Genomic DNA, 16,528 nt, shown 5'->3' on the forward strand with positions numbered 1-16,528 from the left:
CACACATTTGTGTAAGCTATTCTTTGTTTTTTTTCTATATGTAGAATTCGTCATTAAACAATTGCATATTGTCTCACCTTGACTAATAAGTGTGATTACTTGTGTAGTTATTTGATTGCTTTGACAGGTTTCAAACTTGAAGTTCAAGTTGAAGATTAACCATGAAGAAAGATTTATTTGTTTATTTGAATCTATATTTTTTCTTTCTTATTTTATTAGAATGTTGTAACATTTGTAACTCTGAAGATCATATATATAAATTTATTTGGGGGATCGTCTAGGGGAGGGGGGTTTACATGCTACTTGTTCATTATATTTTTTAGAAATCATGCCTATAGGTTTATCTTTAACCACCTAGAATTATTGTTTGTAGGTATTATAATCTAACCAATTTTCAATTTGCTTGACGCTTTTGCTAATAAGTCTAAATAATAATAATAATAATAACAATAATAATAATAACTAGATTCCATTAATTTTTGAATGTTAAAGTCAAATCGTAATAATTTAGTAGGCTGATTAGGTGTTAGCATTGTCTTGTCATGAAGAAACCATGCCTAAGGATTAATTTGTTCATATCATTTAGATTTACAAAATCATGCATATATATGTTACTCTTTTTTTTGAACACCTAGAAATCATGTCTATAGGCTTGTAAATAACTTTTAACATATCCAAAAAATAAAATTTGTTTGTGCATATTTGTGTCCTCCCCCTAAAATTAGTAAATAATTAGTAATCCTATTTGTCTTCTTGAAGATTTCTGCATTCATGATGCAATATGTTTTTTTCTAATGATACTAAATTAGAATCATTTTATGCATTTAACAAATTACTTGGCTTTTAAATATATTTCATATCAAAACCTTGCAACATAATTTTCTTAAAAAGTCATTATTCAATCTTCCTTTAAAACTTTGGATTGATTATGACATTGTTTATTTTAAAAATAAATATAAGCACTATCTCCTAACCTATCGTTAGTGTGAAAGTCAAAGGAACTACGAGGTCTAGTTCCAATTTTAAAACCCGACGCATCCCCGGAAGTACTACCTACCCATGAATTTCAAAAGGAATTATGTGTATTTATGTGTAAATATTTATGTGCCTACATGTAAACTAAATCTTTTAAATCATTTTCAAAAACATAAACTGTTTTTTAGACCGACCTCAAATCAAAATTGTTTCTATGGTGGAGGAGCGCGATCAACAATATCGTGGCATCATCCTTATAAAGAAACAAACATTTTTTTAAAATAAAAATTCCTACTCAAAACTTATCAATTTTCAAACTTTACTTTCACACATATTAATTGCCTTATATTTGCCAATTTTGTTTATAACATAGTCTCATATGCTAAAAACTTGATTGTTTATTTATTGCTATAACTTAGCCTTGCATGCTCAAATGAATAAAAAAATAAAAAATAGGCCCAATTGTTTATATTTGTTATCACTTAGCAAGATTAAATAAATTAATAAAATGACCTTGATTGCTAATTGTAACCCTCACATAGATTGCATGAGATACGGCCAGGACCCACACTTGTGGACCTCGAGGGATGTCTAACACCTTCCCCTCGAGGTAATTTGAACCCTTACCCTAATCTCTGGCTCGTTGACCTTAGTTAGACTTAGTTAGGTTAGATAGGTGCCCTAACAAGCCTTAATTCGTTAGGTGACGATTCCAAACTCGAAAATCCAAAAGAGTTGTTAGGTCGTGCACAAAACCCGTTTTTGCGAAAAATGAGGCGCGACACTCCAGAAAACCCAAATCTTACCATTACAATTGCTAATAGCATTATCCATGTTTAGCTGTACTTTGAAGTTTTGAATATGAACACTGTCTGAGAAAGGTTCCAAAATGGTAATAATAGATAAATGGTGAAGTTTCCTGAGCATTTTGAGTCTCTCCAACACCCCCTGAGTGTTGATTTTCTCACATTCCATATGATTGTACTAATCATTGGGATGATCTAGAGGAGAATAGCCTAGTATTTGGTCTGCCTGCAGTGATAGTACTTGCATCTTGCTTCTTGAAGTGAAATTTTTCATGATGGAAACCCCTTGGAGATAGACATTGGCTTTTTGTTACCTGTTGGATTTCTTCTTCCAAGGTCTGATCATTATGTGGACCGATGGCCCTAATGAGGGCCTCACTAGTCTCATCATCTTCCTCAACCTCTTCTATGGAATGGTTGTCCCCATCCATTTCATCCTCTGAATTATCCACAACATATTCATCTAAAATAGGCACATTGTTAAGTTTACCCTTTTGTTGTCTTATATCCGGTGGATCATTTGTAGGAGGGGTCATATACTGAGCTTGTAGGGGAAGAATATATAATCCATGGTTATCATCAACCATGATAAATTTGTTATAAGATTCTTCCCTTCTATCCTGTTCATAATCCTTATCCCTTTCTTGCAGTCTGTTTTGCCTCCTTTTTTCAGCATCTCTTTTTTGTTTGCTTGGCTTATTCTTACTCTTAGGAGTGTTTTTAGTCGCCATAGTATCACTTGTTTCCCTTGATCTTTTTCATTCATTTTTTCAGTTTGTTGTTTCTCATTATTTCCTTTGGCAGATTGTTTGGTGTTGTCTTTGTTCTATACCTGCTGTTGAAGTTGTTGTTGTTTCCCTTGTTGCAGTCTGTTTTCAGCTTTATTAGAGGCTCTATGGTCTGTACTAAGGTCAGATTCCAACCCCTCATGCATAACATTAGGCAATTTCCCTCCTTTGGTAACCCCATCTTGCAAGTTAAAGGTTATCTCCTGACACTCCACATTCATACCTCCATAAACTTCTTCAGAAAAACTAGTAGTAACATTAATAATATTGGGGGTTCTGGGGATTGGGAGCATTGAGTCAATACCTGGGGTCTTGTGTTTGAGATCTGCAGCGGCCTACTGTTTTTGTTCATTGTTTGTGTTGTTCCTTTTTGTTGCAGTTGAGATGTTGTTAACTCCTTGATTTTGTTAAATTCCATTGTTGTATTCTGTCTCTTTATTTCCTGTTTCCTGCTGTTCCTGCACTCCAAGGTTAGAAAAAAAATTCTGAGTTGGGATAGTATTCATACCTGCTGTTTCTTGTTCCTGTTGCCGGCTGTTTTTGCTTTTTTGTGTTTGTGGTGAAACAGGTCTCCACACTGACTTGGAGTTATTATTTTCCTGATTTTTGTGTTGTTTTTTCCTTTGGGTCTGCCACTGCTCCTCCTGTAGTTTTACCTGCTGGTCTGGTTCAAACTGGCTGTAGGTATCATTCTCTTGTTGATGGTTTGTAAGTTGTTTCTTTGGCAAGTTTTGATTTACCTCCCTGCTTTGCTGATTTTGTGTCCTTCCAGCAGTCTCATTTGTCATTTTTTCCTGTTCCTGAACATTTTTATTTCCAGCCTTCTCTTTACCTTTTTTTCCAGCCTCCATTTCCTTTCTTTTCTTGAAGTCATCATCTTTTCTTTTAATTGTGCATTCTTCATCCATGTGGCCTTGATGTTTACAATAAAAGCAATAGTTTGGAATTCCTTCATATTCCACCTTTAACCACCTTCCTTTGTTGGGATCAGAATTCTTGAATCCCAGCCAAACATAGTTGGGCCTAGTTTTAGTAAGGTCCACTTGAACTTTTCCCTCAAGGTACTCCCTCTGGTTTTTTGGGAAGAGGGTGAGTCTAGAAATAATACCTTCCCAATAGATTTCAAAATAGTCGTTAAGAGAGCTTTGTTATAACAATGCCATGGTAGACCTGGAATGACCACCCAAATAGGAACAATAGGGGTTTCCTCTTCCGGTGTAAAATCAGGGGTCCAAGCTTGTATTCTCATCACTTGCCCTTCAATAGTCATTCTAAGTTTCGTCCACACTGTTTGGTAGTCAAACTCATTATCAAGGTCAATAAAAACATGTCTTGCATTGAAATGAGTTATCTTAACACTTCCTGTTATTGAGTTTGTAAAATAAAGCTTTTTCTCACCAATTCTATTTTAGGCATCGTATTTGTAAACTTCCCCACCAAAGTATATTTACAAACCGCAACCAATTTCACATAATAGTCATCCTCTTCAAGAAGAACTGTTGGAAATCCTTGTCTAGTCGTATGTATAGGATCATTTAAAACAATAGGGATTTCATTTTTAGATTGATTGTATCTCAACCTTGCAGCAAAGGATTGCACTACAGTGTAAGGTGCAGGCTCATAATATTTGTCATTTTTAGCAATATTGTTAGCATTCTGACCATGCTGCTGAGAATTAGGATTTCTAGTTGTCGATTGAATCACATTAACACCTTGCTTATTGACTCTATCAGGTTGAGAATTAGGCTCATACCTCGAATAGTTGTTTGATATTTTGGGGAAGTTATTGTGATATTCCATATTAGCTTGATTCGATGAGTTGATTGCTCTTTGGTTATTGATGTTTTTCGATTGATCCTTCTGCTTCCCATCACTACCTTGAATCTGTTCTGCGCCTTATTTGTTGCTTCCCTCATTCCTTTGATTTGTTACTCCATGCTGCAGTTTTTTAGTTGGTTGCTCCTGTTTTTGGCTTGTGTGTTTTTGCCTTTGCAGTTGTCCATTCCTTTCCTCCTCACCTTGATCATCTTGTTGAGGTGTGTTTTGCACAATACTTGCATTAAATGAGGGAGTTATCGAAGATGAATTGCCAACTATACCAAATGAAAATTTCGATGAGTTTGTATCGTTTGATGAGGATTCTGTTTGCATTTGCATCCTCATAATGCTGCTGTTATTGCTCTGATGCACCATCGAATTTTCCTCTAGCTGTTTTTTGTTTTCATTTCCTATGTTGTTGCTTCGGTTGGCTTGGAAGGCTCAACATTGATGTTTTGCTTGGCTATTCGATCAGACCCAGAGGTCTCCCCTTTGCTTTCATGTTTTTCCTGGTGTAATCTAGAATCTGGCTCAATGAGGGTTGTTGAATTGTTGTTATTGTTATTAGTCCCTTCAAGTTGGTTGGAGATAGCTGTTGGATGGACATTCATAGCCTGAGAACTAGACTTTTTCGACAAGGCTCCATGAAATCCGACGTTTCGAGTTCCTCCGCCACCGGAGTTTCGTTTGCCGTCGATTCCTCCGTCAATTCCACCTGAAACTTCAGTGAGAGGGGTGCCATCACTTGGTGAACAAACCCCATTGGTCAATTCCTTACAAGGTTGGCTTAAAGTCGATCGAATTTCAGTTCGCGACTCAAATGACGTACTCGCAGATTCTTTGAGAGTCGCCTCTCGATTCTGGCCGATTGCGACGATAGAATTGCTTGATTTTTGGATATTTGGTAGCTCGTGATGTGGCGAATCCATTACCATCACCCTTTCATCTCGATTCATCCCATAAAATCCTTGGGAAATATTTCTAATTTCTCTGTCGAACTCCTCTTTCTGCACAGTGTTCATCGCCTCTTTGCACTGCGATTTTGAGGAATTCAGAGGTAAATCATGGAGCGTGCTGCTATGGGATTTGTTGCCCTTGTCCAGACGCTCAAGGTGGCTTTGGTCCGGCGGCGTACGCGCCTGCGCAGTGGCGCGCGTGGGTGACTGTACAGTATCCGTTGGAGGGACAGTTTAGGAAGAAAGCAAAATTATAGAGAGAGAAGGTGCTTCATTTTAAAAAAAATTATAATTCAGTTAGAGGTTTATGACTGATTGGTTGAAGGAAGAAACATACACGTGATTTATGGGAATCAATTAATTTTTGTTTTTCATCCCTTATTTAATACTTAAACTGATAACAATAACTTAATAATTTAAGTATCAACCGTTATTAATTAAAGTATCTGTCTACAATATTATGTATTCGAAAAAACACTAAAAAAGAGATTTTTAGTAATTAATGAAAGATAGGGATAAAAAGTGATTTTTCTTTTATACTATGTGATTTACCTAATTTTTACTTTCAATTTCATATTAAAACTATGCGATTCCTAAAATATATCCAAAGAAAAATGGGATGAATTTTTGCTGAAATGGGCTTGAGCTTCATGAATTGCAACTTTGGAAAATCCAACACATATTTGCACTAAGCATTGCGGAATGGCCCAATAACACCCCCACCCCCTCGGTCTCTCGACGGGAAACTATATAAATAGGACACGATATACAAATAATATTTTATTTTGATTTTAAATACATTTCTCAAATGGTGTTTTGATTTCGAATATATCATAACACTCCAATATATCAAGCAAAGTGATATAGCTGATCGTACATTTCCATTAAGTGATGTATATGAATATATTATGATGATATACCATTATAAATTAAAATAAATCTCGAAAATATCATACTAATATATAAATATACTACAATAATATCGTAGAAATCTCTCTAAATTATTAAATACCTCAATGATACCATAGAAATGTATAAATATATATACTAACATTAATGTGTCGAAACTTACTGTACCGTAACTCTATATTTGGCGGCATATTATTATCAGTTGCATTAGCGGCTGCTATAGTAAAGCAAATTAAATCTTCTTACTTTTAATTAACTAGTTTATCAGATAGAGCAGTTAGGATATGCTATTTTTTTGTTATCTCCTCTTATTATTATACCATATCATATAGAATAGTCAGTACGTTAATTTGCATGTATGATCATTCATTATTTTCGACGTGACATAAAGATTTATTAAAAATAATTACTAATACTGAATTTCCACGTAAAAAATAAGAAATTTAAAATAAAAATAACTTCCTTAAATTCAAAGTTAAAACTACAAAGAAAATTTATTTAATGCTTTCGACACGAATAATAATTATGAAAATGAAAGTAAGAAATTTACTACTTAGGAAAACGAAGCCGTGGCAATATCGTAGAAAACAGCAATAATAAAGGCTACTTTCCAAAATCAGAACGGTGGTTGAAACAAAACTTTTTTTTTTCTTTTTAGAAACAATCCAAATTTTCCCCAAACCCTGATTCCACTCTCAATTGTCTTCTTCCTCATTTTCCTATTTAACAAAACTCAATTTCGCATTTCGAATTCCTCAAACTGAATTTTGTTCATAGAGATTATCGATTATCGAGTTGAGTTCAGAATTTCGATTCACCGGAGCTATGTCACTGAGGCCGAACTCGAGAACGGAGGCTCGCCGGAGCAGGTACAAAGTTGCCGTCGATGCGGAGGAAGGACGGAGAAGAAGGGAAGATAACATGGTTGAGATCCGGAAGAATAAAAGAGAAGAGAATTTGCTTAAGAAGCGTCGTGAAGGTTTACTACAAGCTCAGCAGTTTCCTAGCACTGCTGCTGTTTCTCACCTTGATAAGAAGGTATAGATTTTTTTCGTTGATTAACTTTTAGTTTCTTAGATACATATATTTTGATCGAATTTGATTGTCTGATTTGAATTTTCAAGTGCGATCAATGTTTACTCAGTGTGTGTCCTTGTGAGCTTAATTCGTTACTTCGATTTTTTCGTTTAGTTACTTGCTTCATTCAGTTCTAAACCTCAATTATGCTTAATTGATTCAATTATTTGTTTGAAGTTCAAGTGTGATCACTGTTTACTCGGTTTTCTCTTTTACGAGCTTAGTTCAGTACTTCGTATTTTTTGTTATTTAAATGCTTAATTTAGTTCTTAGATTCACTTATGCTTATTGAAATCAATTATTTGATTGAAATGCAAGTGCGTCAATGTTTACTCTCGGTGTTCGTCCTATCTAAGATAATCGGCTACTTGTATTTTTCGTTATTTAAATGCTTCATTCAGTTCTTACCTTTGCTTATCCTCATTGGATTCAATTGTTTTATCAAGACTAATTCATCTTTAGTTGCAAAGTGCAGCGCCAATTAATACCAAAAAATTAAAATATTTAGTTGCATATATATATATATATATATTATATATATATATATATAAAATCAAAATCTCAATAGAAGTAGCTTTGAAGATGAAGGAGGAGGAGGAGGAAAACGAAACCAAGGAAGAAGGAAAGAAGAAATACGTTGTGGTTGGACTTTGGAGTCGCCGGAAAAGTCTGACTGGTCATTGCCTCACTAGAGAAGTCTAGTCGAGTCGATGGGTTGGAGTCAAGTTGTAGTTTACGAATGCAACTGTGCAAATTTGGAAAGAAAACCCTAAAATTTAACTTTTAAAACACTACATTTTTTTTTTGAAATAGGTAACTTTCTTTTAAAACCTTAAATTGATTGTTTTTTTTTACGAAAATACAAAAAGTGACTCCTTGGTCGCCATGGCGTTGCCTTTTGAAGATCGCCTCGCCACAAAGATAATAGGCGCTGAAGGATCGCCTTGCCTTGCCTCTTGCCATTGATGATGAGACGATTACCTTCCACGACATTGTCTCAGCCGTATGATACCGATAGTGTCATAGGAATCAGTTATTTTATTTGCATGGCAAGTTCTATCAATTTTACATGGTGTCATCATTTCCAGCTTAATTTGCTACGCGTATTAATTACTTGCTCTATTCAGTTCTTAGCCTCACTAGTCCTTATTGAATTCAATTGTTTATTTTAATTGCAAGTGCGATCAAGACTAATTCATCTTTTCTCTTTGAGCTTACTCAGCAGCGTGAATTTTTGTTAACTACTCTCAGTCTTATGATGCAGATATTGTGATCGGTTTCAGTTGCTTTAGTTGAATTGCAAGTGCTATCAATTTTTACTTTCCAGCATAATTTGCTACTTGTTTTTACCTACTTTCTCCATTCAGTTCTTAGCCTCACTAATCCTTATTGGATTCAATTGTGTATTTGAATTGCAACTGCGATCAGGACTAGTTGGTATTGATCATTTCTAGCATTTATTTTCATTAATTACTTGCTTCATTCTGTTCTTAGGCTGAATTATCCAATTCTATTTGCATTCAGTTTCTATTTGAATGGCTAGCGCGATCAATGTTTACTCAGTGTGCATTCTTTCTTCATTCAGTTCTAAGCCTCATTTTTCCTTGATGGATACAATCTTTTATTTGAATTGCTAGTGCAATCAATGGTTACTTGGTATTCATCCTTTCAAGCATAATTGGGTACTATTATTTTTTGGTAATTACCTGCTTCACTCAGTTCTTAAGGATAACTTTTTTTACTTGTTAGAGAAGCATAATGTTTTCAATAGTTAGGTATACAGTCTGCTTTGTTTCTCCCTTGTCCGCAAAGCAAAAATGACATAATCACTATTTGAAGAGTCAAAAAGGTATTTGAAAAATACTATTTAAGAAAAAGGAAGAAATCTATACACTGAAAGATTAGATTAGTTGATTTCTACTTCAAATATAATCATCCTTGCAGCTATGGAGGAGTAGCATTGCGCCAAAAATAATATCATGCTGCTCTAGCAACAAACTTATCTGATTCAATTTTATTGGTTTATAACCTTTCAGCTGGAGACTCTTCCTGAATTGATTGCTGGGGTTTGGTCTGATGACAGCAGTTTGCAACTTGAATGTACAACACAATTCCGGAAACTGCTTTCAATTGGTCAGTGTTGCTTTGCTTTTTTCCTAAATGTATTTCTGTTTGATCACCTTGACAATGAATGTTTTTCCTCTCTGTATCTTTGTGTCTTAATTAGTATGCGTGTTCACTTCTGGTTGTTTTGGCAGAACGCAATCCTCCTATAGAGGAAGTGATACAGTCTGGGGTAGTTCCTCGCTTTGTTGAATTTCTTGCTCGAGATGACTATCCTCAACTGCAGGTTTTTTTACAAAATCTATTATTTTTGTTTTTTGTTTTGCAGTTCCATCTTTATTTCTAATGTTTACATAATTGGCATTCTATAATCTAGTTTGAGGCAGCGTGGGCTCTTACAAATATTGCATCTGGTACATCAGAAAACACTAAAGTTGTGATTGATTATGGTTCTGTCCCAATTTTCATCAGACTTCTAAGTTCACCAAGTGATGATGTCCGTGAACAGGTAAAACTTTATATATAAGAGGGCTAAGCTTTCATGTTTCTTCTCATAATTGTCATGATATTATGTCTATTTTTCTTAAAAAAATTGGGGTTACGGGAAGGAGTAATGGGGGAGAGAATTACAAAGTGGAAATCAAACCCTCACTGGCAAGATGAAAGTTCAAGTATTCAACCAACTTAGCTACTAAGATTCTCCTGATATTGTATGTATTATGCCAATTTATTTCTGAGAAGTTAAAAATTCTTTTATTTTGATATTTTTTTTAAAAAAATTTATAGGCCGTTTGGGCTTTGGGAAATATTGCTGGTGACTCGCCCAAGTATCGTGACCTTGTGCTTGGCCATGGAGCTTTAGTGGCATTGCTGGCACAATTTAATGAGCAGGCAAAGCTATCTATGTTGAGAAATGCTACCTGGACATTGTCAAACTTTTGTAGGGGAAAACCTCAGCCACTGTTCGAGCAGGTTTGACTTTAAAGATAAAGTTTGTTTGATCTTTTCAGATATTTATATTACTTTTAAAGGTTATGCCTTTTAAAATTCATCGCGCAGACAAAAGCGGCACTCCCCACTCTTGGTCGCCTTATCCACTCAAATGATGAAGAAGTCTTGACAGATGCATGCTGGGCTCTTTCATATCTTTCTGATGGAACTAATGACAAAATCCAGGCTGTTATTGAAGCTGGAGTGTGTTCCCGCCTTGTTGAGCTGCTACTGTGAGTTATAGATCTTACTTTTGAGGGTTTGTCTTAGGCTTTCGATATGTTAAAATCATAAGTTTCTTACTCCCTTCATCTTTTTTTCGTGAGTAGTCATTCTTCACCATCTGTTCTCATTCCTGCCTTGCGCACTGTTGGTAACATAGTCACAGGAGACGATATCCAAACTCAGGTATTTATCATCCTCCCAGCCAATTTTTCATGTTTGATTTTTTTTTTTCGTTTTTCCCTCTTCTCATCCTTAATTGAGTCTTTGTGTAAACATGAATTCTCAATATCTAATCCATCAGTACGTCAGATGTATCTTCATCTTTTTGTTTAGGTAAATTATGCTGGTCAGATAAAAATACTTAAAAATCTAGCTTTCGTCAATGATAATTCAATTTTTGTAATAATTCTGATAGTCAACTATATCATAATCATGATATGAAAGAAAAGAGGAGTAAAGATTGGCTAGTCAATTAGTTCTCATTAAGTTTCTACCATGTTTAAGAGAGGTTACTCACGGAAGTCTTCGCTAATTCATCCGTGTACTGCAGTCAGTCTTCAGTTATCACGTTTGCCTACCTGAGTAGGGGGTTAGTGGTGTTTGGCTGTTATGATTATTTTTAGAATAAACTTTCCATTGCCGAACTGCTCACTGGGATAGTGTTGCACCACATATTTACGGAACAAATGGTGTTACATCTCTATTTGTTCTTAGGAGAAAAAATAGGGAGAGGAAATTTTCTAAATTTTTGGTCCCTGAAACGTAAGACGAGTGAAATTGAGTTAACTTCTTTGCTATCCTGTTATTCTCCTACCAAGGTAGGGAAGCTCTAATAGGGTAGTATTGTACGGCAGAGGCATGCTCTCTTTCAGTGAGGAGTTATTTGCAACCTTCCATTTTTGTTACCTCTCAGACGTAGTGGAAATAAAATGGACATAAAAACTACATCTTTTGGTTGTTGAAGCAAATTATGTCCTACCTAATTTATCAGCTGGAATCTTTTTTGGTGGACATTGATGAATCTATATTGTTTAGGTTATGATTGACCATCATGCTCTTCCCTGCCTTGTTAACCTGTTGACGCAAAATTACAAAAAAAGCATTAAAAAGGAAGCTTGTTGGACAATCTCGAACATTACAGCTGGTAATAGAAATCAAATTCAGGTATGTTGTATGGTAATTGACAATTTGTGCTTCTTTATCAATTGACAGAGAACTGAAAATAAGTGAAGAAAGAGAACCTTTGCAAGATGATTCAGTTTTGTATAATGATACTGAAAGGGGTTTTAATTGAAATAGATTGTGATCGAGGCTGGCATTATTGCCCCTCTTGTATATCTGCTACAAAATGCTGAATTTGAGATAAAGAAAGAGGCTGCTTGGGCAATTTCAAATGCTACGTCCGGTGGAAATCATGATCAAATCAAGTATGGTTCCTTTAGCATATTCAGTTTCATCTGCTTAACCTTACATCTAGTTTGAAGCTCACATGTAAATTGATTTCTAGGTTCTTGGTGAGCCAAGGTTGTATAAAACCATTGTGTGATCTTCTGGTATGTCCTGACCCAAGAATTGTCACTGTCTGCTTGGAAGGGCTTGAGAATATTCTGAAGATTGGGGAAGCTGATAAGGATCTAGGAAACACAGAAGGCGTGAATGTTTATGCCCAGTTAATCGACGAGGCTGAAGGTCTAGAAAAGATTGAAAACCTCCAAAGCCATGACAACACTGAAATCTATGAGAAAGCAGTGAAGATCCTCGAAACTTATTGGTTGGAGGAGGAAGATGTGCCGGTTTCATTAAATGAAGATCAATTCGAATTTGGAGGGGCCGATATATCTCTTCCATCGGGAGGATTTAACTTCAGTTGATGGGGTATGTTATTCTTCCCTTCTTTTTTATGATTATTTCCCCTCTGTTAACGACGGTTTCCTTTGAAAACTTTTGTTCTTTTGAGCACCTGTTTTATGGTGTAAATTATTTAGCATTAGGATGTGTTAAAATGGTGTTTGAGCGATGATGTAAAGCTAGTCAACCTTACCTTTGATTTAGCAAAAATGGTTTGTTGCAGTTAAAACTTGTGGTAGTTTCTTAATGTTTAATTCTTTCCAGGTTTGGCTAGCAGGTCAGTGAGTGGTTTTAAATTGGAGAAACATCCTCTTTAAACTATGTGTAGAGAGAGTTGTCATCTACTTGGGGGAGGTTTGGATTTTACATATATTTTCTTCTATTTATTGATGGAGTTGGTGTTGTATAAGTTACTTTTTCCCCTAGACTAGACATATTGGTGGTGGTGGATATATATATGTATACATGTTAATGTACAAGTCATACGTGGGCTCTCCATGACATTATTTGGTGTAAACATATACTTGTTTCCATCTTTTTGTACCATTATATGGCTTGTTTCCATCTCTGTACCCTCATTTGGCATTATCATAGTAGTTGCTTTCTGACTTAAGAAGAGATACTTCATTTACAAGAATGAGGTGCTGAAATTACTATCAATATGGAATGTGTTTGCTCCTTTTTGATCATTTGCTATATTTATATGTTCATTTTAGGGTTTTGAGGAGATAAGTACAAAAACGACGGCTTTAGAGTTTCTTGGTCTTCTTACCACTTAGCTTGATTGATACAATGAGTGCCCAAGTGGTCCTCAAGCCAACCCAACTCCACATTATAAAAAAGAACAAACAATATGCTTAACAAAGTGTACATTAATATTAATGAAAAATGAGTTTTGAGTTTTACGTTCTAATATGGCAAAAATCTACTTACAAAAATTAAATGACATGTTATAAGCCGTTAATTTAATGTGGTGGAAAATCTAAAAAATTATTTACACAAAAGCTTGAAATTCTAGAGAAGTTAGTATCTCAAAGAAATAACAGCTCACAAATACAAAATTTTTGAAGTTAATCGACAATGAGAATGTGCTAATTCTACAGCCACTTTTATTTTTACAGCACCAAAAGTTGAAAACAAACTAGTAACAGCTTTTTCATCTATCAAGATCCACTCTTTTTTTATGGATTTAATTGCGACCCCCCAAAATTATTACTGCTCCACTACTACTTGTTCATCTGCTCTATCTCTTATGCCTTTCTTTCTTGATATCTGCACATTGTACAAAACCTTAAAAAATATGAACAGTTATAAAATAGTAGTCTTGTTTAGAGGGTTCAAAATTAGAGCAAGAAGAAAATTGCAACACCAAAAATGAGACAAGTGACTAAAGGGTGTCTTTCTAGGTGAATGGATTTGGAGGTAGGTGGTGGTGGGCTGTGAAAATAGAAAGGAAAATATGGTACAATTGGATTTGGGGGTGGTGGAGTTGGGTAGTTATTAGTCGGTGGTGGATAGTTTCCACTACCATTCGCATCACCCTCGCCACCATTGTTGCCCCCGCTATTGTTCGGGGGTGACACATAAACTGGTGGCGGGGGTGGGCAAATATAGCCCGATGAAGAGGGTGGATAAAGTTGAGGAGGAGGTGGTGGGGGTGAAATTGGCTGACAAGTGTTGTCACAAGAAGAGCACATTGTGCAAGAAAGTTGGTCTTTGGCCATAGCTGTGATTGTTGACATAGCTTGAGAATCATAGTGGTTGAGTGAAATCAAGAAAAAGAGAGTAAAAATATGGAAAATGAATTGAGAATGTGGGGGTGAGAGAGTCCCCATTTTGATCAAATATGGGGAAGAATGTTTGGGGATATAAAAAGAAAGTAGAAGGAGAAGGGTAGCTTATATTATGTCACCATAAAATATGAAGGAGATGAGTGGAAACAATTTTTTACAATTTAAAATGTAGCAAATGTGTACACACAGATTAGAAGAGAATTCTAACTTGAATAGTCATGTATATTACTTTTTTTTCTTTTTTTTAGAATTTGATAAACTCTTATTAACGTTCGACTATTTCACATAAGGCTGAAGAAAATTTTCTATTCAAAACTAAATTTTGAAATCTTTTTTTTTTTTTTTAGAAATTATGTTGGAAGGTATCATTAAGGAAATACAATTATATTTATTTAATCGTTTAAGTGGAAATAAATCTATCTCAAGCTTGATAAATGATATCATATCTACATATACTCTCATGTGAGGAAGTGTGCAGAAAAAATCATAAATTATACCATCTCCGTTTTAAAAAAAAAACCTAGTTTGACTTGGAACGGTGTTTAAGAAAAGAAAGAAACTTTTTAATCTTGTGGTTCTGAATTAAAGTTATATCAAATGTATCAAAATGCCCTTCAATCTTGTTGTGTTAAACATGTCATGTAGAAAATTAAAGTTTAAATATTGCCAAAAAAAAGAAACTATTCTTTTTAAAACAAACTTAAAAGGAAATAAAGACATTCTTTTTATATGTATTGAGAAGTGTTTTTAAAAAAAAAAAAATTTGCTATATAAAAGCGAAGCTAGTAATCTGCAGGTTGAGTTGATTGAATTCAATAAATTTTATTCAAAAAGTATATTTATGCTAATAAATTTATTGAGCGTTTAATTCTTTTATGTTATAAATTCCCTTCATAAAAATTCAGAATTGGTCGCTGAGTTATACCATGGGAGATTGCATGTGTATTGATGAGCGTACCTTTATTCAATCGTTTATTATAATGACAAAGAAAATAACAATATGCATATTACTACAATTTTTAATACATTGCAAGGTTGGCGCTTTGTCTGGGCTGCTACCACTGAAATTCTTCATTTATCTTTTTGTCACGATCTAAATATTTTTTTCATTGCTATAATGAAATTCCGTGGGAATTTAGTTAGCGGTAGATTTACATTTTATTTGATTATAAATTTTAAAAGTAATTTTTTTTCTAAAAAATAATAAAAAAACATTATCATTTGTTGGAAAAAGAACTTATTTTATGGAATTTTTTAAATAACTCACTGATCATCACGTGAATTTTATAAGGCGATCTATTTATAAATCCTTTCTGTTAGTTATTATTGTTTCTATTTTATGAGCGTTATTTAAAAAGTTACATTATTATTTTATCGCGTCAAATCATTGGAAAAGTTATATATTTATTTTTAAAACATTTTCTTATTGGGTAAATTGAAAACTGAACTGTTAATAAGGACCAAAACCAACAAAAATGTCTTATTAATTTAGTTATTGATTAAGTATATCTAAAAATTAAAAATTAATAAACTGAGAGCCTGTTTGGCTCAACTTAAAAGCTGGTCAAACTGACTTAAAAACTGGTTTTTGACTTATTTAGCTGTTTGACAATACTCAAAACAACTTATTTCAAGTTAAAAAAAACTTATTTTAAGCCAAAAGTTAAAAACTGGGGTAGGGGTGCTTTTTTTTTTAGCTTATAAGCTGTTTTAAGTTGACCACATTTTTATCTTTTTGTGCTTAATATTTTTATACAATCTCCAAATTACCCATATAACCCTAACATTTCTTTCTTTCATTTTTTCCTTTTCACGTTTGACATAACAACTTCAGCACTTTTATCCAAACGCATAACTGCTTATTTTAAAAATAAGCTTCAACACTTTTAAAAGAACTTTTTTAAAGCTGCTTTTATTAAGTCCATCCAAACGAACCCTAAATTAATACTAGAATTCAACCGAACTCATCGATGCACACTCTTAATTTAAAACATCTATTTAATTTTGTCTTTAAATTACTAATATATTTGAACCATACTTACCTTCTACCTTTAATTTTGAGATTATAAATTTAAGTCATCAATATAGTAAAAAGTAGTTGGGGAGGTAAAAATAAAAAGATGTTTGAGTAACTAAAAATAGGGGGAAAAACAATGCACCAATGACGTGGTCTTTGTCTTGACAACCTCACCGACAATGACAATACTTTCCTTTGAAAAGTTATCACTTACATTAATACTAAATTACTTTTATTTTTTTGAAATTTAATTTACTATTTT

At 34.1% G+C, this 16,528-nt stretch overlaps 3 protein-coding genes across 3 annotated transcripts; 1 reads left to right on the forward strand and 2 right to left on the reverse strand.

Annotated features, from left to right (window-relative positions):
• Positions 1 to 2,976: 2,976 nt before the first annotated feature.
• Positions 2,977 to 4,369, reverse strand: LOC138349071 (uncharacterized). Its single transcript, XM_069298911.1, has 2 exons — positions 4,025 to 4,369; positions 2,977 to 3,639 (listed from the first exon to the last, which is right to left on the reverse strand). Exons 1-2 carry the CDS (start codon positions 4,367 to 4,369, stop codon positions 2,977 to 2,979), a joined length of 1,008 nt encoding a protein of 335 aa, XP_069155012.1.
• Positions 4,370 to 7,077: 2,708 nt separating this feature from the next.
• Positions 7,078 to 13,028, forward strand: Kap-alpha1 (importin alpha). The gene is given in 11 exon segments (NM_001247077.1): positions 7,078 to 7,290; positions 9,366 to 9,462; positions 9,588 to 9,679; positions 9,770 to 9,901; positions 10,180 to 10,365; positions 10,453 to 10,616; positions 10,713 to 10,791; positions 11,644 to 11,772; positions 11,908 to 12,035; positions 12,116 to 12,483; positions 12,721 to 13,028. Coding segments are annotated over 10 exon segments (1,584 nt in total). The 3' UTR covers positions 12,480 to 12,483; positions 12,721 to 13,028.
• Positions 13,029 to 13,668: 640 nt separating this feature from the next.
• On the reverse strand, positions 13,669 to 14,180 carry LOC104647808 (branchpoint-bridging protein-like). Its single transcript, XM_010323621.1, has 2 exons — positions 13,923 to 14,180; positions 13,669 to 13,728 (listed from the first exon to the last, which is right to left on the reverse strand). The coding sequence occupies exons 1-2, from the start codon at positions 14,178 to 14,180 to the stop codon at positions 13,669 to 13,671; spliced, it is 318 nt and encodes a 105-aa protein (XP_010321923.1).
• Between the last annotated feature and the right edge of the window lie 2,348 nt (positions 14,181 to 16,528).

Source organism: Solanum lycopersicum, chromosome 6, assembly GCF_036512215.1.
Source record: "Solanum lycopersicum chromosome 6, SLM_r2.1".
NCBI lineage: Eukaryota > Viridiplantae > Streptophyta > Magnoliopsida > Solanales > Solanaceae > Solanum > Solanum lycopersicum.

What these genes read in the sequence shown, in the direction of transcription:
- LOC138349071 (XM_069298911.1), bottom strand. Translation starts at nt 4,369, where the DNA reads ATGGAATATCACAATAACTTCCCCAAAATATCAAACAACTATTCGAGG. An exon ending in ATTATGTGAAATTGGTTGCG is followed by an intron (nt 3,640 to 4,024) that starts GTTTGTAAATAT and finishes CCAAAAAACCAG; the next exon opens with AGGGAGTACCTTGAGGGAAA.
- LOC104647808 (XM_010323621.1), bottom strand. Translation starts at nt 14,180, where the DNA reads ATGGCCAAAGACCAACTTTCTTGCACAATGTGCTCTTCTTGTGACAAC. An exon ending in CACCACCCCCAAATCCAATT is followed by an intron (nt 13,729 to 13,922) that starts GTACCATATTTT and finishes TACAATGTGCAG; the next exon opens with ATATCAAGAAAGAAAGGCAT.